This window comes from Bubalus bubalis, chromosome 23, assembly GCF_019923935.1.
Source record: "Bubalus bubalis isolate 160015118507 breed Murrah chromosome 23, NDDB_SH_1, whole genome shotgun sequence".
In the NCBI taxonomy this organism is placed as follows: Eukaryota; Metazoa; Chordata; class Mammalia; order Artiodactyla; family Bovidae; genus Bubalus; species Bubalus bubalis.
Window position 1 is genome coordinate 39,814,746 of NC_059179.1, and position 24,384 is coordinate 39,839,129.

At 38.9% G+C, this 24,384-nt stretch overlaps 1 protein-coding gene and 1 long non-coding RNA gene across 9 annotated transcripts in view; both read left to right on the plus strand.

Annotated features, from left to right (window-relative positions):
• The window catches only part of INPP5F (inositol polyphosphate-5-phosphatase F), a 93,851-nt gene that overhangs the window by 23,757 nt on the left and 45,710 nt on the right, over nucleotides 1-24,384 (plus strand). For 3 of the 8 annotated variants that reach the window (XM_044935079.2, XM_025273804.3, XR_006640519.1), the window contains exons 2-3: nucleotides 996-1,076; nucleotides 24,044-24,180. In XM_044935079.2, the coding sequence (XP_044791014.1) occupies nucleotides 24,154-24,180 (27 nt within the window). In that variant the 5' untranslated portion in view covers nucleotides 996-1,076; nucleotides 24,044-24,153. Of the gene's footprint in view, nucleotides 1-995; nucleotides 1,077-1,728; nucleotides 1,842-7,560; nucleotides 7,704-24,043; nucleotides 24,181-24,384 lie in introns of all 8 variants that reach the window. The other 5 variants (XM_044935077.2, XM_044935078.2, XM_044935082.2 and 2 more) reach the window with 5 other exon arrangements.
• Nucleotides 7,710-16,686, plus strand: LOC123331358. Its single transcript, XR_006547940.2, has 2 exons — nucleotides 7,710-9,751; nucleotides 16,456-16,686. It is a non-coding gene; the product is annotated as an uncharacterized LOC123331358 (long non-coding RNA).

Below are 24,384 nucleotides of genomic sequence, written 5' to 3' on the forward strand. Positions count from 1 at the left end.
GCATGGGTATAACAGCCTTTTGTAGCCTGGGTTCCACAACAGAATTCAGCCCTAACGTCCTCAGGCATCTGTTGTGTGTAATGAATTAGCTTCTTTTCTGTGTGTCTAGAATGGTACAAATGATCTACCATCCTTGGGAGAATTGAGAATACAGTCATCCAAGTCATTGTCTTGTTCTGTGGTTCAGGTGAGAAACCCTGACTGGGATGCCTGGCACATAGTAGGCACTTAGTATAAATAGAAGTGATTCCTGTTGTTGTTGCCATAGAAGTCACATGAAAGAGAACTGGCTTTCCCAATTTCTTTTGTTTGGTGTTAACTTCTTCGGGAAAGGATATTTTCTGGAGTGTGATTCAGTAAGTGGACATCTCTGGTGGGGAGTTTCTCAGTTCTTATCTCTGGATCTGAGACTGGCTCTGGCAGTAGGACCTTGGATAACTCCTCTCTTTGCCCTCTTATATTGTACCAGCCTCCTTCCTCCACTGCAGGGCGCCAAAGTACTGCCTCCCATCCAAGTAGAGTTTTAGAATGTCAGTTATCTTCCCATAACTGTCCTTATGTTAGAGAACTTACTCAGGCCTCGGATTTAATGCCTCTCTACAATGGCTTGTTAGTAATGTATTCAGTTCTGGGTGTTGATACCTGCTCTTTTGGGTTGCTGATCATTTTTAAATACATTGCTAAAGACACTGTGTATTTTAAATCATTTTGTGACTTTTCTGTGACATTTATTTGTAAAATTTTTTATTTTTATACAGTGTTAAAGGTTACTTTCCATTTACAGTTATCAGGAAATATTGGTCCTGTCCCGTGTGCTGTATTATATGATCCATCCTTGAGCCCTCTTACACCCTGTAGTTTGTGCCTCCCCTTCCGTCACCTTTATCTTGTCCCTTCTCTCCCCACTGGTAACCACTAGTTTGTTCTCTATAAAGATATTGTTTTAATGTTTTCCAATGAATACTTTCTCATGACTGCTTCTTATTTTATTTTAGCTACCGATCTGCTTCTTGCGTGGAATCCCATTTGTTTGGGGTTGGTAGAAGGTGTTATTGGAAAAATTCAGCTTCATTCAGGTATGTTTCTGTAAACTCTTTAAGCTTGTCAAATTTAATGTGGCATTCTGTGACATTGTCTTCTTTGAGGATAAATGTAGATTCTGTAATGGCCTGGATTCCTTTACCTTAATTTTGGATCTACCCAAAGTGGGTATATTTCCGTGTTGCGGAAACCAGTACTCGAGAAGCCAAGCGCCACACTTTGGAGAGTTGGAGAACTCAAGTTTATTATGCTAGCGGGCCCAGAGGAGTTAACACTCCAAGCTCTGAGCCCCGAACAAAGGGATTACAGAGCTTTTATAGACAGACTGTAGTGGGCAACACTAGCTGTTAATAGGCTGGTTTAAACTAAGGAGTTTCGTGAGCACAGGAACAGTGGTCAAGATGGGGAGGGGGATGCCTGACCTGGACAGGCATGATTAAGCAGGTTTGCAGGGGCTGGGAGATTGCAAAGAGCAGGACAAGGGTGAGTGAGATAAACTCCAGTTCCTAGTATTGCAAGTCCCCACTTTCTGAAACTACATGACCTACGTGATCTAGACTTTGCAAGGGGCAAGCTGAGTTATAGAGGCAGAAGGAAAAGGAGGTTATGTAAAATTTTAACTTTTCCTCTTCATTCATATAAGGGAAACAAAAATACAGTCATCCCTCATTTTATTGTCCTTTGCAGATGTTGTGTTTTTTTACAGATTGAAGGTTTATGGCAATTCTGAGTCCAACAAATACATTGGTGCCATTTTTCCAGCAGCATTTGATCATTTCATGTCTCTGTGTCACATTTAGGTAATTCTTACAATATTTCAAACTTTGTATTTGTTATGGTGATCTGTGATCAGTGATCTTTGTTACTGTTATGATTCACTGAAGGCTCAGATGACGGTTAACATTTTTTAGTAAGAAAGTATTTTTTAATTGAAGGATAGTTGATATACAGTGTTAGTTTCTGGTATACGGCAAAGTGATTCAGTTATGCATATATATACACACATACACATACACTTTCATGTTCTTTTATATTATAGGTTAATATAAGATACTGAATATAGCTCCCTGTGTAATACAGTAGGATCTTGTTTATCTATTTTATATTTATATATAGAAGTTTGTATCTGCTAATCCCAAACTCCTAGTTCATCCCTCCCCTATCCTTCTTCCCTTTGGTAACCATAAGTTTGTTTTTTAAGTCTGTGAGTCTTTCTCTATTTCGTAAATAAGTTCATTTGTGTTATATTTTAGATTCCATGGGTAAGTGATATCATATGGTGTTTGTCTTTCTCTTTCTGGCTTATTTACTTTATGATAATCTGTAGGTCTATCCATGTTGCTGCAAATGGTATTATTTCATTCTTTATTAAGGCTGAATAGTTTTCTATTGCCTGTATACCACATCTTCTTTATCCATTCATCTGTTGATGGACATTTAGTTGCTTCCATGTCTTGGCTGTTATAAATAAATAGTGCTGCTATGAACTTTGGTACATTGCTATGTATCTTTTCAAATTATAATTTTCTCTGGGTATGTCCCCCGGGGTGAGATTACTGGATCATGTGGCAACTGTATTTTTAGTTTTTAAAGAAACCTTCATACTGTTTTCTTTGTGGCTGCACCAATTTACATTCCCACCAACAGTGTTGGAAGGTTTCCTTTTCTCCACACCCTCTCCAACATTTGTTATTTGTGGACTTTTTAATAATGGCCATTCTGACTGGTGTGAGGTGGTACCTCATTGTTTTGATTACATTTCTCTAATAATTAGCATTGTTGAGCATCTCTTTCAACTGCCGATTGGCCATCTGTATGTCGTCTTTGGAGAAATGTTAACTTAAGGTAATTTTTTGCCCATTTTTGATTGAGTTGTTTGTTTTTTTGTTACTGAGTTGTATGAGCTGTTTGTGGTATTTTGGAAATTAAGCCCTTGTCAGTGACATGGTTTGCCAATATTTTCTCCTATTCTGTAGATTGTCTTTTCATTTTGTTTATGGCTTCCTTTGTTGTATAAAAGCTTATAAGTTTGGATTAAGTTCCATTTGTTTATTTTTGGTTTTATGTCTATAGCCTGGGGAGACTGACCTTAGAAAACAGTGGTATGATTTATGTCAGAGAATGTTTTGTCTTTGTTCTCATCTAGGAGTTTTATGGTGTCGTCTTATACTTAAACCATTTTGAGTTTATTTTTTTGTAGAGTGTGAGGGTGTGTTTTAACTTCATTGATTTACATGAGCTGTCCAGCTTTTCCAACACCTCTTGCTGAAGAACCTGTCTTTTCTCCATTGTAGTCAATATGTTCATTGAAGAAGTACTTTTAATTAAAGTATGTACATTTTTAGACATAATTCATTGCACACTTAGTAGACTACAGTTTGGTGTAAACAACTTTTATAGACACTGGGAAACCAAAAAAATTTGTGTGACTTGTTTTATTGATGTATTTGCTTCATTGCAGTAGTCTGGAACTGAATGTACAATATCTCCAAGGGATGCCTATAAAGCTTTAGAGAAAAGAGGCATAATATTAAAATCCTTTCTTCCCCTTAAACCCAACAACTTATTAAATGCCTACTCTCAGGAATTGCATTAGTCAGTGGAATACAATAGTGAGCAAAAACTGACCTGTTCCCACCGTCATGGAGCTTTCGGTTTAAGAGGGAAGGCTAGACATTAGTGATTAATCACTGAAATAAATGTATAATTATTTGTTAATTGTGATAGGTGCTCTGACAGATACACCAACTTCAGTGGTTTTGAGGGAGAGAATAGTGGGAATAAGGCTGGAGAGGTAGGCAGGTGGCAGACTAGGACTGATCGGCTTTGGTCAGCTGTCTATTCCTCATATAGTCAACTCTGGCCAGGGAAGAGAAAGGGTCTGTTAGTACACAGTGCGGTGCTTCTGGGAGTCCTGTCCAGGAAAAGCAAATTGATGGAAGGTCTGGTTCATTCACCAGACCCTCCCTTGGCAGGACAGGCACCTGTGCCCTGAGTTCAGAGGGAATTTTGTTAAAAGATAGGTGTTACATAGGCTTCCAAAAAGTCATGAAAAGGACTAACTGAAATATTTTAAGCACAAAATTTAAATATATATTTTTTCGCTGTTACTGATTTTAATGTGAGTTAAGAGCTATAGGAAGCTTTGCTATTACTGCTGTGCAATCAGGAGTGGAGCCACCCTTGTATGTTTTAAAAAATTCTTTTAAGGTAAAATTATTGCACATTTGGAAGCCAGGTTGATTTCTGAATATAAAGCACAAATTGCCGTAGAGAGTCTTAATTTCTTTTTGCTAATTTTTTTATTTAAAAAATTTGTTAAATATTTTATTGACACAAAGAGCTATTTGTCACTGATACACAGTATACTAGTTGTAAATTAAACACATTTATCTACCATGTAGATTAAGAAATGAAACCAATGTCTTTGGAACTCTTGCTGCCTTTCTGCAAGAGTCTCTTTCCCTTCAAGAGAACCTGTGATTTTGAATATTGTACTTATTAGCCCATTGATTTTCATTATTGCTTTTGTTACATATATATCCCTAAATAATATGTTGCTAAGTTTTATATTTTGGAAATTTTGTATAAATGATGTTAAGCCACTTGTGTTCCTTCACTTGTTGCCCCTCCCCACACAACTGGATTCTTTTGAGATTTGTCCACTTTGATATATGAAACTTTAGTTCCTATCTTCACTATTGTATTACTATATCATAATTTGTCCTTTTCCCCATCATTGGGTAATTTTTGTTTTTTTGGGCTTTTTTTTGCCATTAGAAATGAGACCACTGTGAATGTTCTTGTACATTCTGTCTTTGGTAGTTTTGAATTCTTTCAGTACAAAGGAGAAAAGCATTTAGACATTGTGTAACATGCTAATAAGTATTTTAGTCACACTCTCCTACCTGTCCACATTTACATACTTATATTTTTAATTCATTTATATGCTGACAGGATAATTTCACAGTTGAATGTTCTGAGCTAAAATTCATTTTCTATTGTTTAAGTGAAGCATATGAAACTTTTGAGTTATTTTTCTCCAATTTCAGTTACATCTTGAAACAATGAATAAATCACTGACATGAGTCAAGAGACCTAAATTCAAGCTTTATTTATTAGAGCTTTGAGATATGAGAGAAATTACATAACATCTGTTTCATCTGTTGCTGTGTAATAAACTGCCACAAAAGTTTTAAAGCCTTAAGACAGTAACAGTTTAGAGTATCTCAAGTTCTGTGGGTTGACACGTGGCTCTTCTGCCCTTTTTGCCTGTTGGCCAGGGTCATCTGAGTGGCAGCACTCAGCTAGGGGTTTGCCTGGGGCATCTTAGTTTTCCTTCATGTGGCATTTCTTCCATGTAGCTCATCTCACGAGGCCTCTTTTTGGGCCCTCTCTGTCTCCTGGATACCTGGACATCCTTTCAGGGTGCTGAGGTGACAAGTTCCAGTGTAGAAGGGCTTATCAAGCCTCTACTTGCATCACTGAACTTGGTAATATCCCATTGGTCAGAGGAGGTCACACAGCCAAACCCAGAACCAACATGGGAAGGGGCTTCACAAGGGTTTGCATCCCAGGAGGCTAGTTCATTGGGGCCCCCAATGCCCCAGAGCCTCTACTTCCTTGTAAACTATAAAACGAGTGAAAATAACTGCTCACTTTTTTTTCCTGAGGGTATTGTGGGTCTCACGTGAGGTAATATACCTAAAGGTGCTTAGTAAATTATCACTATTTTATCAATTCTTTTGGTTGCAAATACAAACCTATCAGTTTATGCAAACAAGTTTTTGTTAGAATTCAAGGGAACAAAACCAAAAAGTTGATTTGTTCAGAATCTGAGATTACATTTTGTGGCAGACAGTCTCTGACCATCACTTGAGTCTGTACATCTCTTATACATTCTTGTCTTCTTTTGGGTTTCTTTGTGTTTGTGTATGTTCTGTCCTTATGTGGTACTCAGACCGACCTTAGCCCTCAAGCCAACCAGCATCTGATGTTCCCTATAACTTCTGGAGATTGACTGGCTCTCTAGTTAAGACCCTAGGGAAGAGACCCTTTTTGGCTCAGTCTGAGTCAGGGGCCTCCCCTGGTCACAAAGTTCAAACATGCCCACTACACTAAGCAGGACAGTCGGTCAAAGCAGGAGGGTTTGAACTTGGCAGACAAACCCCAAGTCATTTCCTAAAGCAGTGTACAAATATGCTACTGGTTGGTGAGTTTGATGCAGTGAAAGGATGGTCTTTAGGCAGGTGGGGGCATTTCTTATGGTCTTTTGTGGTCAGCCCCTGTTTACATGCACCTTCCCTCCTTGTACCTCATGCCTTTCTTTGGACCAAAAAGAAGTTGGTAGGCAGATATTTTGGAAGAGGGAAAAGTGAGGGAATAGAGTGAACTAGAGAAAATAATAAAATAATAAATAGAAGTAAATGGGGCTGGGAAAGTTTTTCACGCTCCTAATCTCTGTACTTCCCCCCTGCCCCTGCCCTGTCCCCTCTTGCCGCATCACTTCTAAGGTTTGGCTGTTAAGAAAGGATACAGGGGAAAAAAACAAGGGAAAATCTCTTTTCTGGGCCCCCAGCTGCTCTTTCCCTCACCCGGAGAACTGCAGCCCCACCCTGGGTACCACTCCACCCCGGCTCCCATGCTCTGAGCATCCAGCTTGCTCTTCCCGCCTTCTCTTTCTTCATCCTCTGTCCTGGGCATGCCTCATTTCCTCCCCACCCTGTGTTCCACCTAAGCTCTTGCTTTGACCACACTATCAACTTGCCCGCTGGGAGTGTGCTCCTGATATGTGTTAGAACTGAAATAATCACTCTAAGTGCACTTTCCCATGGGAGCATCTTACCTTCTGGGGGTAGAAGATGAGGGGAAGAAAATGTCTGTACGTAAACTCTTTCTCACTCCTCTTTCCCTCCTACTTATTCTCTACATATTAATGCATGAATTTCTGTTCTTGCCTAGTGAGATGGGAACGAAGTTTACTTGAACAGTTGTCATTGACAGTCTAAAAGCGGCGTGGGTGAGCTGTGACTGTCATCAGGCAGTCGTGACTTTGGAACGGCATTAGTTTGCTAGGCTGCTGCAGCAAAGTTCCTCAAACTTGGGGGCTTAAACACATTTATTTTCTTGTCGTTCTGGAGGCTTAAAGTCTAAGATCTAGTCATCAGGGTTGGTTTCTTCTGAGGCCTCTTTTGTTGGCTTGTAGATGGCGATCTTCTTCTTGTGTCTTCACATTATTTTCACTCTGTGTGTGTCTCCAGATTTCCTCTTATAAGGACACCGGTCATTAGGGATTAGAGTGCACCCTAATGACCTCATTTAACTTAATTACAGCTTTAAAGATCCCATTCTTTAAAACAGGCTCACATTCTGAGGCTCTGGGGGTTAGGACTCCAACATAATGAATTTTCAGGGGACCTAATTCAATCCATAATAGGAACCTAACATCCTCTGGAATGCTCACTACAAAAGCATGTCCAGGAGAATTCTCACCTTTGCATCTGCCCTTTTCTCTTACAGTGGAATAGGCCATTCCCCAAATAGCACTGGGTAGGCACTGGCCCCAGCACTGGACTAAGCTTGAGGTCACATGATTGCCTTGGATCAGGTTATTTATCCAAGCCTCAGTTGCTGGGTGATGATACCACCTAGATATGGTTATGGTAAGTTTAATAAAACTCTCATTAAGTGCTTAGCATGGCTTCTGATAATAGTAGGCATTCAGTAGATGCTGGCTATTATTATTATTTTTTCCTTAGTTTTAAAGGTCAAACATATCACTAGAGAACACTTTAAGTTCTGAATGTATAATTTTGAATAAATGTTAAACTTAGACTGTTTTTTCCAGTAACACTAATTTTTACTGAAACTAATGATACTAACATGTCACTAAAAGACGACATGGTGGGGATTATAAAAGCAATGTTTTTAGAAGTGAAATATTAGTAGCATTAATGAAGGTTATATTTTATAAGTTGTGTGCCCATTTAGAAAAATGTGTGGTAGAAAAGAGTTTAGAAGTATTATTTGGTTGTGGAATCCTTTGCTGATAATTGCCCTTCCTTTTATAGCAAGCTCTGCCCCTCAAATGGTTCTATTAACCCTGGTGCCTAGAAAGCAAACTATTTAGAATAGTTGGCCTTTCTTCAGTTTGGAAGGTCTCTTCCCCTAGACATTTGCAGGCCGGTAGACTTTCAGCCAGGGTCTAATGAGTCTTGTCTTTGACAGCCTGAAAGTGTCTGACTCTGCTTTGATCGGTTGGGATTTATTAGGATGAGGAACAGAAAGTCGAAGGAACATGTAATGTGTAAATAGATGAAGGAAAGGTAAAGCTCCATGAAAAATCATTGTCTTCTGTTCCTTGTAGTGTCCAGGAGGAAGTCAGAAGGATGGTCAGATCTTACCACAGTTGTAACGACACATGAATTTTTTGTTTTCTTCTTTTCTGTTTGTCTTCTTCTTCCCTCTCTAGAGGATAAGCTCCAAAACAGGGGCTGTGTTTGTTGTGCTCACTGCTGTATCCCCCTGTCCAGTGGCTATTCAAAAATATTCAGCACAGAATATTAATATTTAACAGATATTAAAATATTTAACAGATATTTACAGAGTGCCTGTTGTAGGCTGGGGGCTACAGGGTGAACAAAATGCAAAGCTTCCAGGAGCATAGAGTCAAATCCAAGAGCTAGACATTAATTGCCCGATCAGAGTTTTATCATTAAACTTAAGCTTCTGAAGAAGACAAATGTGGGATATTGTGAAGCACGTAGCAGAGGGGCATGACTGGTGGGGATGGGGTTCCTGGATGGAAGGCATCCCTGAGGAAGTGATGTCTCAGCTGAGGCCTGAAATGTGTTTTCTCAGTCACAGGGATCTTTTTGCACACGGCTTACTCTGCCAACAACTGCTCTCCTCTCACTTTCCCCACCCTGACCCTGTCCAAATTACCCTACTGAAATAATTCTGACTTCAACTCAGACATCACCTTAGTAGGAATGCCCTCCATCCAGGAGATAGTATATCATCACACAGATAACTTTGAAAAGATGGAGTACATGCTAAGTTGCTTTAGTCATGTCCGACTCTGTGTGACTCTATGGAGTGTAGCCTGCCAGACCCCTCTGTCCATGGGATTCTCCAGGCAAGAATTCTGGAGTGGGTTTCTATGCCCTTCTCCAAGGGGTTTTCCAAACCCAGAGATTGAACCCACCTCTCTTATGTATCCTACACTAGCGACACCTGGGAAACCCCCAAGATGGCTGAGGCTGGAGGTTTTAAATGTATTACAAAAGCTCTTTAAAATATACAGTAGTCCTCCCCCTGCCACACCCCAGCCCGTAGTTTCCCTTTCTGAAGTTTCAGTTACCTGTGGTCAGCCATGGTCCAAAAATATTAAATGGGAAATTCCAGAAATAAACAATTCACGAGTTGTAAATTGCATGGTGTTCTGAGTAGTGTGATGTCTCTGTGCCCTCTGGCCTGGGATATGAGTCATCCCTTTGTCCAGCGTATCCACACAGTATGTTTCCAGCCCATTTAGTCACATAATTGGTTCAGTTATCAGATTGGCTGTTGGAATCATAGTGCTGTGTTCAAGTAACACTTATTTTACTTAGTAATGACCCCAGTGTTCAAGAATGAATGTGTATATAAGGTTTGGTTCTATCTGCAGTTTCAGGCATCTGCTGAGAATCCTGGAATGTATCCCCTGTGGGTATGTGTCCTGAAGACTGTGCATGCATGCGTGCTAATTTGCTTTAGTCGTGTCTGACTCTTTGTGACCCCATGGACTGGAACCCGCCAGGCTCCTCTGTTCATGGTATTCTCCAGGCAAGAATACCGGAGTGGGTTGCCATTTCCTCCTTCAAGGTATCTTCCCAACCTAGGGATCGGACCTGTGTCTCTTAGATCTCCCGCATTGGCAGGTGGGTTCTTTACCACTAGCTCCACGAGGATAAGCTTGTTAGGGTATGAAATATCTGACTATAAAATGCAAATATATCCACCATGTATTCAGAACTAGTTTGAAGAGAGAATTGTCAGGAATCCTGATTTATTTAGCAATAGGGGCTCTTTGTTTAGTAATTAGGAGAATTACTACTCCTAGTATTGAATAGCAACAGACACAATTCACTCAAGTCTCTCCCATTCATTAAAATAGTATCACCATCTGCTTCTCCACTTTTAAAGTGGTGAGGATATTGAGATCCTTAAAATGGCACAATGTATTATGTATATGATTTTAAAAGTGTGATTTTGGTCCCTTGCTGTCTATGGGGACTTTGCTGTGACACTCAGTGATATGAAATATTTTTATACCTACAGTGTGAATGAGTGGAATTTCACCAGCATTGCTTTCATACTTTCCTAAAAAGCCATTAGAAAGGCCCACCCCTCAGGGGCACTAGAGAAAAGGGAAGAAAAGCCTGGCAGGGCCCCTGCTTGAGGCCTGCTTCTTGGGCACAGCCTTTAGATAGTACTGGTGTTTAAATATGAGTTTCATAGTCTGTGTACAATTGCATTGTGGGAGAAGATTGTTTTATTGTCTACTGATGACTCATATTATAGAAACATGTAAGGATTTTGATAATGGTTGCACAACTATAAATTCATTAAAATCATTGGCTTGTTTACACTTAAAATGAGTGAATTTTATGGTATATAAATTATATCTCAATAAAGCCACTGAAAATATTTGTCAGAATACTTTTTTGTATCCTTTTGTCACTACTTCTGATTTTATCTTATTTAATAATCTACCTTTTAATACCTTAAAGGTGACTTTTTTCAAAAGGTCAGTTTTTATTCCAATCCCAAAGAAAGGCAATGCCAAAGAATGCTCAAACTACCGCACAATTGCACTCATCTCACACGCTAGTAAAGTAATGCTCAAAATTCTCCAAGCCAGGCTTCAGCAATTCATGAACCGTGAACTTCCAGATGTTCAAGCTGGTTTTAGAAAAGGCAGAGGAACCGGAGATCAAATTGCCAACATCCGCTGGATCATCAAAAAGGCAAGAGAGTTCCAGAAAAACATCTATTTCTGCTTTATTGACTATGCCAAAACCTTTGACTGTGTGGATCACAATAAACTGTGGAAAATTCTGAAAGAGATGGGAATACCAGACCACCTGACCTGCCTCTTGAGAAACCTATATGCAGGTCAGGAAGCAACAGTTAGAACTGGACATGGAACAACAGACTGGTTCCAAATAGGAAAAGGAGTACGTCAAGTCTGCATATTGTCACCCTGCTTATTTAACTCATATGCAGAGTACATCATGAGAAACGCTGGGCTGGAAGAAGCACAAGGTGGAATCAAGATTGCCGGGAGAAATATCAATAACCTCAGATATGCAGATAACACCACCCTTATGGCAGAAAGTGAAGAGGAACTAAAGAGCCTCTTGATGAAAGTGAAAGTGAAGAGTGAAAAAGTTGGCTTAAAGCTCAGCATTCAGAAAATGAAGATCATGGCATCTGGTTCCATCACTTCATGGCAAATAGATGGGGAAACAGTGGAAACAGTGTCAGACTTTATTTTTTGGGGCTCCAAAATCACTGCAGTTGGTGACTGCAGCCATGAAATGAAAAGACGCTTACTCCTTGGAAGGAAAGTTATGACCAACCTAGGTAGCATATTGAAAAGCAGAGACATTACTTTGCCAACAAAGGTCCGTCTAGTCAAGGCTATGGTTTTTCCAGTGGTCATGTATGGATGTGAGAGTTGGACTCTGAAGAAAGCTGAGCGCCGAAGAATTGATGCTTTTGAACTATGGTGCTGGAGAAGACTCTTGAGAGTCCCTTGGACTGCAAGGAGATCCAACCAGTCCATTCTAAAGGAGACCAGTCCTGGGTGTTCATTGGAAGGACTGGTGCTGAGGCTGAAACTCCAATATGTTGGCCACCTCATGCGAAGAGTTGACTCATTGGAAAAGACCCTGATGCTGGGAGGGATTGGGGGCAGGAGGAGAAGGGGACGACAGAGGATGAGATGGCTGGATGGCATCACCGACTCGATGCACATGAGTTTGGGTGAACTCCAGGAGTTGGTGATGGACAGGGAGGCCTGGCGTGCTGCGATTCATGGGGTCGCAAAGAGTTGGACATGACTGAGCAACTGAACTGAACTGAAAGTTGCTTTGAGGGAAGAATCTTAAAGATTAACAGTATTGTCATATAACATTTCTACCAGATAATGTAAAGTGTAATTGAAAAAGTCATTTTATATTCAGTTTTTCATTCATGGCTTCCCTTGTGGCTCAGCTGGTAAAGAATCCGCCTGCAATATGGGAGACCTGGGTTTGATCCCTGGGTTGGGAAGATGCCCTGGAGAAGGGAAAGGCTACCCACTCCAGTATTCTGGCCTGGAGAATCCCATGGACTGTATAGTCCATGGGATCACAAACAGTCGGACATGACTGAGCAACTTTGATTCATGAGGGTCTCAGAACTCATGAATTTTGGAAGTAAGATTCATGTTGGTTACTATGTTCCTGTTTAACCCTTAAAAGATTCTTTCATTGTAGTTTAGCTGATCTATTCAGTTAATAGCTTTGGGTCTTGGAAGCAGGCGGGCTAAGGGGCAAGGGGCTCCTTTCTTTGGCATCTTTTGGTTGCTCTTTTTTGCTTCTGTCTTCCTTTTACTCTCTCCCCAGGTACCTAGGTGCTGAATGACCCTTCCCTCCTCTCTTTGCTCCCCTCTGTCTGCTCCATTACTTTATGCTTCAGAATTTCCCATCACCTCCTTTGTCCTTGATCTGTGCTCCAGTCTCCTTGGTGTGGATGGTTCCACCACCCTGGTAGAAGCAGTGCTTGAATGAGACACATGAAGGTGACCCACAGTTCTGAGCTTTCCCAAGGGCATCAGACAAGCATGCTGCTTAGTTCTGAGCATATCTCTAACTGACAGATTTTTATATCCTCAGGCAGAGAGATACATTAGAGGTAGGCCAGCTTGCCTCTTCTGTTTCAGTCATTCTGCTGTCCAGTTATAAATGAATTTGTTCTTAAACTCCAGTTGTTTTCTCAGTGATTGCTATGGCAGTGATATTAAAAGTTCCTAACTCCATAAAGAGAAGAATCTTGTACAGGTAAGAGTGACTGAGTGTATGTATGGGCCACCTATAAAGGTGTTTCCTATATTTATATTATTTCCTCCTTTATGTTCTTATTAAGGTTTTTATCTTATTGAACATTTTATCTTCCTGAACATTTTGAAGTGATTACAATCAAATTATTATCAGGTCTAATTGTGTTTTAAAAACGATATTTTTGATTCAAAAAACCTCACTTACTTAGATCTGGCCAGTATCAGCCATCCAGGGCAGAAAATGAAGGTTATTCATCTAATTGACTTTGACTTGGCTGTCAGGTTTGTTACAGCCTGTGGGCTTGTGTTCCTTCAAGCAGAGAGGCCTGTGACCTCCAGCCTCACAGTATACTTGTGTCACTCCTCAAAACAGTGGTTTATCTTCATGATGATAAGCCTTCACCATAAATAACCCCAATTATATTTAGTATGCTGGGGTTTAATAGGTAAGAAAGTATGTAATACATTAACATTTTAAATAAATATGTAAGGAAGCATCTTACTTAGAACTTTAGCAAGAAAAAGACACAGTTATATGGAAAATGTACTCTTGTAATAGAAACTTATTTTGCCCATTGATACTTAAACTTTTGTAGTTTCCTAGGACTGTTATAGATAGAAAAGCCTTTATATTTTTATAGATTATAATAGATTAATTTTATGGCAGGTCATTATTAGGGATTTTGTTATTAGGCTGAGTTTGAATTAGTAGGTTAAGCTGAGCATGCTTCTGATTGCACCATTTGGTACCTTTGAAATGGACCCTAATAAATGTACCTCATGTCCCAGACACTCTCCTTATTATGAGTCACTGTCAGTTTTCTGTATGTGCAGACTTAGGACACTTTAGTAGGCAATAGAGCAATCAATCAAGAAACACTGAGTAGCTACTGTGTTTGGAAGATGAACAAATTAATGATTGACTCTTTGGTCACTGAGAATATTAGAAGCCCAATATGATGTACTTTTAACTACAGATATCTGACAGTGGAAAAAAACAGCATTGTTGTGTGGTAGTATTACTTGTATTTCTACTTACTTGATGTACAATGGTGTATGATGCTCCTTGAAATATAGTCAAAAGAATATACTACTTTATTTCTGTTCCTTTTAGGGAAAGTATTTTTCTTGATGTAGTTTTGTAAAAATAGAAATGGCCTTAAATAGAAAGCAAAAAATTGTATTAAACATACTGTGAGTCCATATCTTTTAGTAGAAATTTAAATTCATGCAATTTAGTTGCTCAGTCATGTCCGACTCTTTGTGACCCCATGGATTGTAGCCTGCCACGCTCCTCTGTCCATAGAATTCTCCAGGCAAGAATAGAGTGGATAGCCATTCCCTTCTCCAAGGGATCTTCCTGGTGCACAGATCGAACCCAGGTCTCCTGCATTGCAGGCAGATTCTTTGCCATCTGAGCATAAACTTACATAAAATCTATAGACTTATGGTTATACTCATTTAAAAGTACTAAATGGCCAATTAATAGCTTATGCAATAGGTGTCAATGAAATAGATTTTATGCACACAGTGGACTGAATTTAAATTCCTACCAAAGATTTATTTTAAAAAAAGAAAAGGCAGGATCCTTCAAATTGGAACATAATTTATCTTGAGATAAGCCATGTTGGCTCAGTAGTAAAGAATTGACTTGCCAATGCAGAGGATGCAGGTTCAACCCCTGGGTCAGGAATATCCCCTGCAGAAGAAGATGGCAACCCACTCCTGTTTTCTTGCCTGGGAAATCCCATAGACAGAAGAGCCTGGCAGGCTACAGTCCATGAGGTCACAAAAGAGTCGGAAATGACTTAGTGACTAAACAACAACAACAAAGCCATTAGGATATTACCCAATGATTAGATTCTCTTAGAATGCATAGTGTGTTACTATGCTATATAACAGATCATTTAAAGATACTTGGTACATTTTAAAAAATGAGATCAAGAGAAACTAGTCAGAGATTGTTTCTTACAGTCACAATATCAAGAAATACTTTGAACTGCAAGAGGAAAAAATATGAAGAAAACCACACTTGAGCATCTCATAGTAAAACTGATAAAAGCTGAAGTCAAAACATCCTAAAGCAGCCAAAGAAAAGCTACACATTAAATTCAATGGTATTCAATAAAGCTTCGGTAGGAACAGTGGAAGCCGGAAGACAGTGGAATGATACCTTCAAAGTGCCTGTCTAGAATTTTATACCTTCAAAAATTAAGGAAAAAAAGACATTTTGAGCCAAACAAACTGAATTTGTCACCACTAGTACCTGCACTAAAATAAATACTAAGGAGTTCTTCAGGTAAAAGGAAAATGATTCCAGATAGGAGTGTGGAAATGTTGGAAGGAACGGAAAATAATGGAAGGAGTAAATGTTGGTAAATTTAAACAAAGTTAGCTTTATATGAGGTTTAAAATGAACACAGAATGAAAACACACAACAATAATAGGTCTTTTCCCTGTCCAGGAACTGGCAAAAGTACTTATTTACATTAGGCTTTTGTAAGTTAGGGCTCATGTTATCAGACCCTGCAATATAACCACTAATAGAATAATAAAAGATTATAAAAAACTAATAAAGGGAAGAAATGGAATAATAATTTTAAAACTCAATCCAAAAGAAGACAAGGAAAGAAAGTGTATAGAACAGGTGAAGAAATGGTAAGACAGTAGAATGATTCTTAAATATTTTAACAATTGCATTATGTATAAATGGACTTGTTTAGTCACTAAGTCAAGTCTGACTCTGTGATCCCATGGAGTGTTGCCCGCGAAGCTCCTCTGTCCATGAGATTTCCCAGGCAAGATTACACCTGCGTTGGAAGGCGGGTTCTTTACCGCTGAGCCACCAGGGAAGCCCATGAATGGATTTAGTAGTTTAAAAGCAAAGCTTTTCATAATGGAAAAATAAAATTCATCTACAAGCTACTTTTAAGACAAATACCTTAAGTATATGTATATGTATAGAGAAAGGCCAAAAGTAAAAGGATAGAAAAAAGAGAAACCAAGCAAATGCTAACCTACTGAAAACTGATGTGCTCATAATAATATCAAAACAGACTTTAAGGCAAGAAGCATAAACAGATATACATTTCAAAAACAGCCAAAGTTCAAGTCACCAAAAAGATAAAGCAGTGTTAAATTTGTAAGCACCTAAGCCTTAAAGTATAAAAGGAGCAGTGAGTCATTTGGCTTAAATTTATTAGTTTGGAGTGTCAACTTGAAATGGCAGAGAAACACATAAGTATTCTTATTGTCAGCCTGACACAGAAGAAAGGAAAAGAGAGCCAACTATGATTGCCTTTCCTAATTCTCTTTTTCCTTCACAGCAGCGCATTTCCATCCTCTGATTCGTCTGGTTCGAATGCAGACTCTAAGCTCTTACCAGAGGCATAATCTGCAGAAGCTCTTCAAGAATTTACATATTGGTTATTGAATATTATGTTAGGACTTTGGAGTATGTAGTAAATAAATGTTAGTAATTTGGCATGTGGATATAATTGTAAATTCTTTTGTGTATAAGCTGGCTTGAAACTCAACATTAAAAAATATTAAGGTCATGGCATCTGGTCCCATCACTTTATAGCAAACTGAAGGGGAAAAATTGGAAGCAGTGACAGATTTTATTTTCTTGGGCTTCATGGTGACTGCAGCCATGAAATTAAAAGACTCTTGTTCCTTGGAAGGAAAGCTAGACAGCGTATTTAAAAGCAGATACATCACTTTGCCAACAAAGGTCCGTATAGACAAAGCTATGGTTTTTTTAGTAGTTGTGTGTGGCTGGAGCATTGGACCATAAAGAAGGCTGAGTACCAAAGAAATGTTATTTTTGAATTGTCTTAAAAATCCCACTGAACCGGTCAAATCAGAAACAGTCTTGGAAAAAGGCGAGCCAGAAGGAAAAAAAAATCAGAAAAATAAAATTATTTTCACACAGATACTTTACTCACTTCAAGTGTCTGGCACAGAGAATATGTATTGTGTATGTATTTCTGTCAGTAGGAGCTCTTTTAATTGAACCTCACTTAAGATTAACCAGCATTCCTCACTGCCTCTGCGGAATATATTGGTAGATGTGTTGGATGCTCTGAAGGCTGGTGGAGACTGGGTAGGAAGCCCTGTCTTCTGGTAGATTATGGGTTGTGTTTATTTCCATACCTGTTCATACTTGTTTTACTTGATACTGTAATTACATAACTAAATAATCCCAATAACTGTAAGTACAAAAGGAATGACTTCCTGTTTCTATGAAGGCTAAATTGAATGCTTTGAAAAGACTAGATAAAGCTGTGTTGCATTAAAAAAAAAATGCTAGGGGCTCATTCTCAAAGAACATGGGATTTTATTTCCTGGACTAGGGACTGAACTATGGCCCTTGTAATGGAAGCTCGGAGTTCTAACCACTAGACTGCTGGGAAATTCCCTAAATTATGCATGTTTAAAAAGTCATTGGTGGTACTTTCTCAGTGGTCCAGGGGTTGAGTCCATCTTCCAATGCAGGGGATGTGGGTTTGATCCTTGGTCAGGGAACTAATATCCCATATGCTGAGGAGTGACTGAGCCCTTGAGCCGAGGCTGCTGAGCCTGCACACTGCAACTAAGATCCAGTGCAACCATAAATAAGTAAATATTTTAAAAAAGTCGTTGTTAAGCTCAAGTAAGGTTGAAAGGACTAATGCCAGCAGTGGTAACCAGTTGTTCTTTCTCTGCTAGTCTTCTTATATGAGAGAACTCATAAAATGGGGTTTGGATTAGATTTAAAGGATTTCCATGGAATGGGGAACAGTGGTGAAAGGAAATATTAATTTTATATGTAATGTTTACATTTTTAAACATGTGGAATGTATTCCTGTATTTTCTGTATGATTAACGTTAATAAAAATAAAGGATTGCTAGACATGCATTGTATCAAATGCTTATCTTTTCTATTGATGCATGTCAGTAGAATGGATAGCCATGTTGAGAAATATTAGATGCAGTACTTAGAGGTGAGGTGGTGAGTAGGGAGAAAAGATTTTCATACGGTGGTGGTTTAGTCACTAAGTTGTGTCCGACTCTCGCAACCCCATGGACTGTAGCCTGCCAGGCTCTTCTGTCCATGGTATTCTCCAGACAAGAATACTGGAGTGGGTTGCCATTTCCTTCTCCAGGGGATCTTCCTGACCCAGGAATCGAACCCAGGTCTCCTGCCTTGCAGGCAGTTGATTTATCGACTGAGCTATGAGGGAAGCCCCTAATTTTAATTTTAGAAAAAAAAGGTTTTTTTGGATAAAAATCTTTCTCCTGCGATTGCTTACCCTAATTAACTGAGTCAGTTATTGTATATGGCAAGCAATTGAATCTTTTCCAGGACTATTGTTTTACTTGCCCTAACTGGTCATGCTTTTCAAGATAATCACTTCCTAGTTAGTTTTCTTATCTGGCTGGGAAAGTCACATTTTTTTGTCTTTTTTTTACTTTAAAGGAGTCAGGGTTACAAAATTGACCTTTATCCCCATTGTAATATATTTTAAAAGTTGAGGAAATATCTTTATACCAAAAGACCTTGCTAGAATAAATTACCTTTGACCCTTGGTTATACTACATAGCCAGATCTCAGTGTGATGGCTTTAATTAAGCTACGTTTCTTTTTCTGGTGGGTGATATAAATTAATGCAGTAACCTGCTTTGGTGCCTTTAAAAGCTTCATTACAAAATTGTGCTTGACTGGATATACACTGCTAAACAATAGTAATGCTATACTTCTGCATTTTTCTTAGCTTAAAATTCAAACTAGAGAAAATATATTTGGACCATTTAACCCTGTAACTAACACACTCATTTTTGCTGGATTTCCAGGCTTCTATGTGTTTACTGTTGTGTTTGTTTCACCTACGGCAAAATAGTTATAGGAATACTCCTTCTCCAGGGGATCTTCCCGACCCAGGGATCGAACCCGGGTCTCCCTCATTGCAGGCAGATGCTTTAACCTCTGAGCCACTAGGAAGCCCCTAATAGGAATACAGATTGCTGTTATTTCCCAAGAGGTTTTTTGTTTTGCTTTGTTTTCTAGAATCAACCTAGAAATATCTTAGTGTCCAATTCAAGTTTTACATTTTCTTTCCATTTTGATAATTTTACTTGTTTCTTTAAACACTATTTCAAGTACCTAAATCTCTGTGTTTGGTAGAAAATATACTTTTTAGTTTATTCACTGTTCTAGTAAGTAAGACTCCTAGCAAGTTTTTTTGTTCTTTAGAAGCTTTTTTTAAATTGAGATAAAATTCACACACCATAAAATTCACTCTTTTAACATTACAATTCACTGGGTTTTAGTATCATCGTAAGGTTGTGTTATCCTACCATCACTGCTATGTAACTCCAGTGTATTTTCATCATCCCAAGTTACTTAGATTATAACTAGTATATATCAATTTTCTTGTCTATCTTACTTTTAGTTTTTTTTGTTTTGATCAGTGTGTGAGACTGAAAACAGTAAGGCAGGAAACTATAGTGAAAGACTTATGAGACATTAACCCAGTGCAATTTGTAGAGCTGGTTCTAACCCAGTGCAATTTGTAGAGCTGGTTCTAAGTCAACTACAAAAAGGTGTTTTTATCCATCATCTCCATATTCCCAGTGTCTAAATTATTTCAAAGCAGGTTCCAGGTAGATACATTGGTCTTCAGATACTTCAGTATGTATTTCAACACTAGTTATTGACATACCATACTTCCCCCTCTTTATCGTTGTTAACTTAGATGCCCATTTTCACATGGGTCTCTGTCTGTTTTCTTTTCTAGTACTCATTTGTCCATTCCTATACCAGCACCACATTGTTTTATTTACCATAGCTTTATAGTATGTTTTGCTACCTGGTAAACATTAACTCTTATGCAGAGTACATCATGAGAAACGCTGGGCTGGAAGAAGCACAAGCTGGAATCAAGATTGCCGGGAGAAATGTCAATAACCTCAGATATGCAGATGACACCACCCTTATGGCAGAAAGTGAAGAGGAACTAAAAAGCCTCTTGATGAAAGTGAAAGAGGAGAGTGAAAACGTTGGCTTCAAGCTCAACATTCATAAAACGAAGATCATGGCATCTGGTCCCATTACTTCATGGGAAATAGATGGGGAAACAGTGGAAACAGTGTCAGACTTTATTTTTTTGGGCTTCAAAATCACTACAGATGGTGACTGCAGCCATGAAATTAAAAGACACTTACTCCTTGAAAGGAAAGTTATGACCGACCTAGGTAGCATATTGAAAAGCAGAGACATTACATTGCCAACAAAGGTCCATCTAGTCAAGGCTTTGGTTTTTCCAGTGATCATGTATGGATGTGAGAGTTGGACTGTGAAGAAGGCTGAGCGCCGAAGAATTGATGCTTTTGAACTGTGGTGTTGGAGAAGACTCTTGAGAGTCCCTTAGACTGCAAGGAGATCCAACCAGTCCATTCTAAAGGAGATCAGCCCTGGGATTTCTTTGGAAGAAGTGATGCTAAAGCTGAAACTCCAGTACTTTGGCCACCTCATGCGAAGAGTTGACTCATTGGAAAAGACCCTAATGCTGGGAGGGATTGGGGGCAGGAGGAAAAGGGGATGACAGAAGATGAGATGGCTGGATGGCATCGCTGACTCGATGGACATGAGTTTGGGTGAACTCGGGAGTTGGTGATGGACAGGGAGGCCTGGCGTGCTGCGATTCATGGGGTCACAAAGAGTTGGACACGACTGAGCAACTGAACTGACATAGTGGAGCTAAAATTTGAGTCTGGGTTCTGACGTCTAAGTCAGAACACATTGAGGCTTTTCTGAAAAGGGAAACTATTGTTTACAAATTTTGTTCCTTGTTGTTTGAGATCATTTACATTGTATTTACTCAGATTTAATCTTCATTATAACCCCTCAGGTATTTTGAACTTAAGTCTGTAATGTTTTAAGTGATTTTAAGTTTGTAAGTTGAATTTCAGTATTGACAATACCAGCATTTTCATGTAAAAAGCATGTTTTTTGTTTTCCTAAGTGAGTCTGTGTATGGGGTAAAACCTCTGTGTTTGAAATTTGGTATTTTTGGTACTATGCCATTAGATGTCATATGAGAAATACATTTATCACATTTGATTATGCACATTGTGTTTTTGTCATTGCTGTAATTTTTAAAATTGCAGTTCATAATGTTAATAAGAAGACAAGAAGGCATAAACTAGGAAGAGGGCTTCCTAATCTGGCTAGTCTTATCCTCTGCCAACACTCTAAATTGTTCCATGTAAAATAAAAGTTATTCTTGTAAGGTTAAGAGATTTGTGGTAAGGGCTTCCTTTTACTCAGCTGACTGCATTAACATTCAAGTGTTCTGTGTATTAAGTGCTTTATTATGTGTTAGGTTTACTGTGTGTTAAATGCTTGGTAACCTTAATCCGTGCCTGACGTACTTCCCAGCATATGGTGGGTCCTTGGTTAAAGTTTAATGATCATGAATAATGAAATGACTTATAAAAGCCTTGAAACTTTGGAGTGAATTTCCATCCTACTTTATAAATACTTATGAAACATTTCCAAACTCTTGCATTTATGAAATGTTTAACGCACATCTCCAAAGCACTATGCCTAAAATGAAAGTGGATTAGTATTTGGGAGAAAAATGGAAGAAATTAAAATACTGTATCTTTTTAAAAAATATTTTTTCATAGGCACAATGTATATCCACCATGCTGTTTTTCTATAATACATTTCTGAAACATTGTTTCAATAGTTTTGGGTGTGTTTTTTTTGGTAGTAATTAGGTAGTATTTTTAAAGGGTATAGTCTCAGAATGAAAAATTGCTTTTACATGCTGGCTTTCATAGACTGTTTCTCATTTAAATAAAAACCTTTTGTGAAAAGTAGAAATTCGGATTGAAAAGATAACTGTTGGGCCTCTAGGCATTTTCTTTCCTTCCTTTCTTATATTTATTAAGTATTTCTTTGTTTTATACCCCTCTCCCACTTACATCAATATATTTACTTATTTGCTCAGTCCTAGTGTGCACATGAAGTAGTTCTGGAATTGCTAACCCATTCTCTTCTGACAAATAACTTGCTTCAGTTCAGTCGCTCAGTCGTGTCTGACTCTTTGCGACCCCATGAATCGCAGCATGCCAGGCCTCCCTGTCCATCACCAACTCCCGGAGTTCACTCAGACTCACGTCCATCGAGTCAGTGATGCCATCCAGCCATCTCATCCTCTGTGGTCCCCTTCTCCTCCTGCCCCCAATCCCTCCCAGCATCAGAGTCTTTTCCAATGAGTCAACTCTTCGCATGAGATGGCCAAAGTACTGGAGTTTCAGCTTCAGCATCATTCCTTCCAAAGAAATCCCAGGGCTGATCTTCTTCAGAATGGACTGGTTGGATCTCCTTGCAGTCCAAGGGACTCTCAAGAGTCTTCTCCAACACCACAGTTCAAAAGCATCAATAACTTGCTTACCAGAGTACAATATTGTATACAGTTCTTTTTTTCTTTATCTCTGCAAAATACTGTTTTCCAAAGTTACTTAGATTAGTTTTTTTCTTCCTTGTCTCCTACATGGGTTACATTTTCCATTTGTAACAGAGTTGGGTTACATTTCATCTTGGGTTCATTTCATATTCTGATTAATTTGAACCATTTATTTTTGAGGAGATGTAAAACATTATCGTGGTTCAGAGTCAGAAGTATGTCAAAGGGTGTACTTGGAGAGCTGTCAGTTCCAGTCCCTTTTATCTCATTCCTGTTTTCTCTTCCTTCCATCTCATTTCCACCTACCCCTTGTTAGGTAACCAACCTTGTTAATTTCTAATTTCTCTCTCCTCTCTTTTTCTATACAAATGAGCAAATACGTTTCTCTCTCTCTTTTTTTTTCCCAGAAAGGGTAGTGTACTCTAGCTACTCCATTGTGCTTTGATTTAATACTATATCTTATTATATTAATATTAATAATAAAGATATTAATACATGAATAATATATCCAGTTTATCCCCTTATCAGTTTATAGAATGCTTTGAATTCTTTTTTATAGCTAATTCTTTATAGTACTCTGTTGCATAGATGTGCCATAGTTTATTCAACCATTCTTTGTTGAAGAATGGGGCATTCTTTGTTGAAGAATTTGGGCATTCAAGTTGTTTCCAGTAGTTTGCAGTTAGACTGCTGCAGTGAATAGATTTGAGTGTATATATTTTTGTTTAGTTTAGATGTATCTTCAGGGTAAATTCACAAGCATGGGATTGCTGGGTAAAACAGTAAGTGGGTATGTTTTAATGTTAGTTATAGTAAAATTAACATCTGGAAAAGTTGTATCTCTTTGTGTTCCCACAAGCGCTATGAGGGTGCCTGGTTCCCACAGCCTTGTCAGAATGTGCTGTCATAACAATACTTTTTTATTATCCCCAAGCTGATGGGTGAGAATGGTATTAAAGCATTTTAATTTACATCTCCATTGAACATCTTTTCATAGGTTTTAGGGCCATTTTTCTATCTTTGTTGTGCTGTTTACCAAAGGACTGTGGGCTTCCCTGGTGGCTCAGTTGGTAAAGAATCCACCTGCAATGCAGGAGACCCCAGTTTGACTCCTGGGTCATGAAGATCCACTGGAGAAGGGATAGGCTACTCACTCCAGTGTTCTTGGGCTTCCCTGGTGGTTCAGCTGGTAAAGAATCCACCTGTAATGCGGGAGACCTGGGTTCAATCCCTGGGTTGGGAAGATGCCCTGGAGAAGGGAAAGGCTACCCACTCCAGTATTCTGGCCTGGAGAATTCCAGCATCTGGAGGATCACAGATGGACATGACTGAGCCCTTGGACTTTCACTTTCACCAAAGGACTGTACTGTTTGCATACTGTGTTACTCAGCTTCAGCTTGCTAGGACAGCAGTACTTTATAGAAACCAGATATTCAATATGCCTTTTCTCTTTCAGATCTTCCGTGGTGGCTTATTTTAATTCGGCAGAAAGCCTTGGTGGGCAAACTTCCAGGAGACCATGAGGTCTGTAAAGTAAACAAAATTGCTGTCCTATCACTTTCTGAAATGGAACCTCAGGATCTTGAGCTAGAGGTAAGGTGAAGTTTCAGGAAATTTCATGGCAACTTGATATGGGTGTAATGGCAACCATGAGGATTTGATTTAATAGACCAAAATCATAAAGTTCTAGCGCTGGGTATCTTTAGAGTAATTGAGTCCTGTGTTTTCAGACTTTGGAGTGGATCCTTTGTTTTAAAATCTGTGAAAGCCAGTAAGTTAAGATGCATAGAAGCAGAG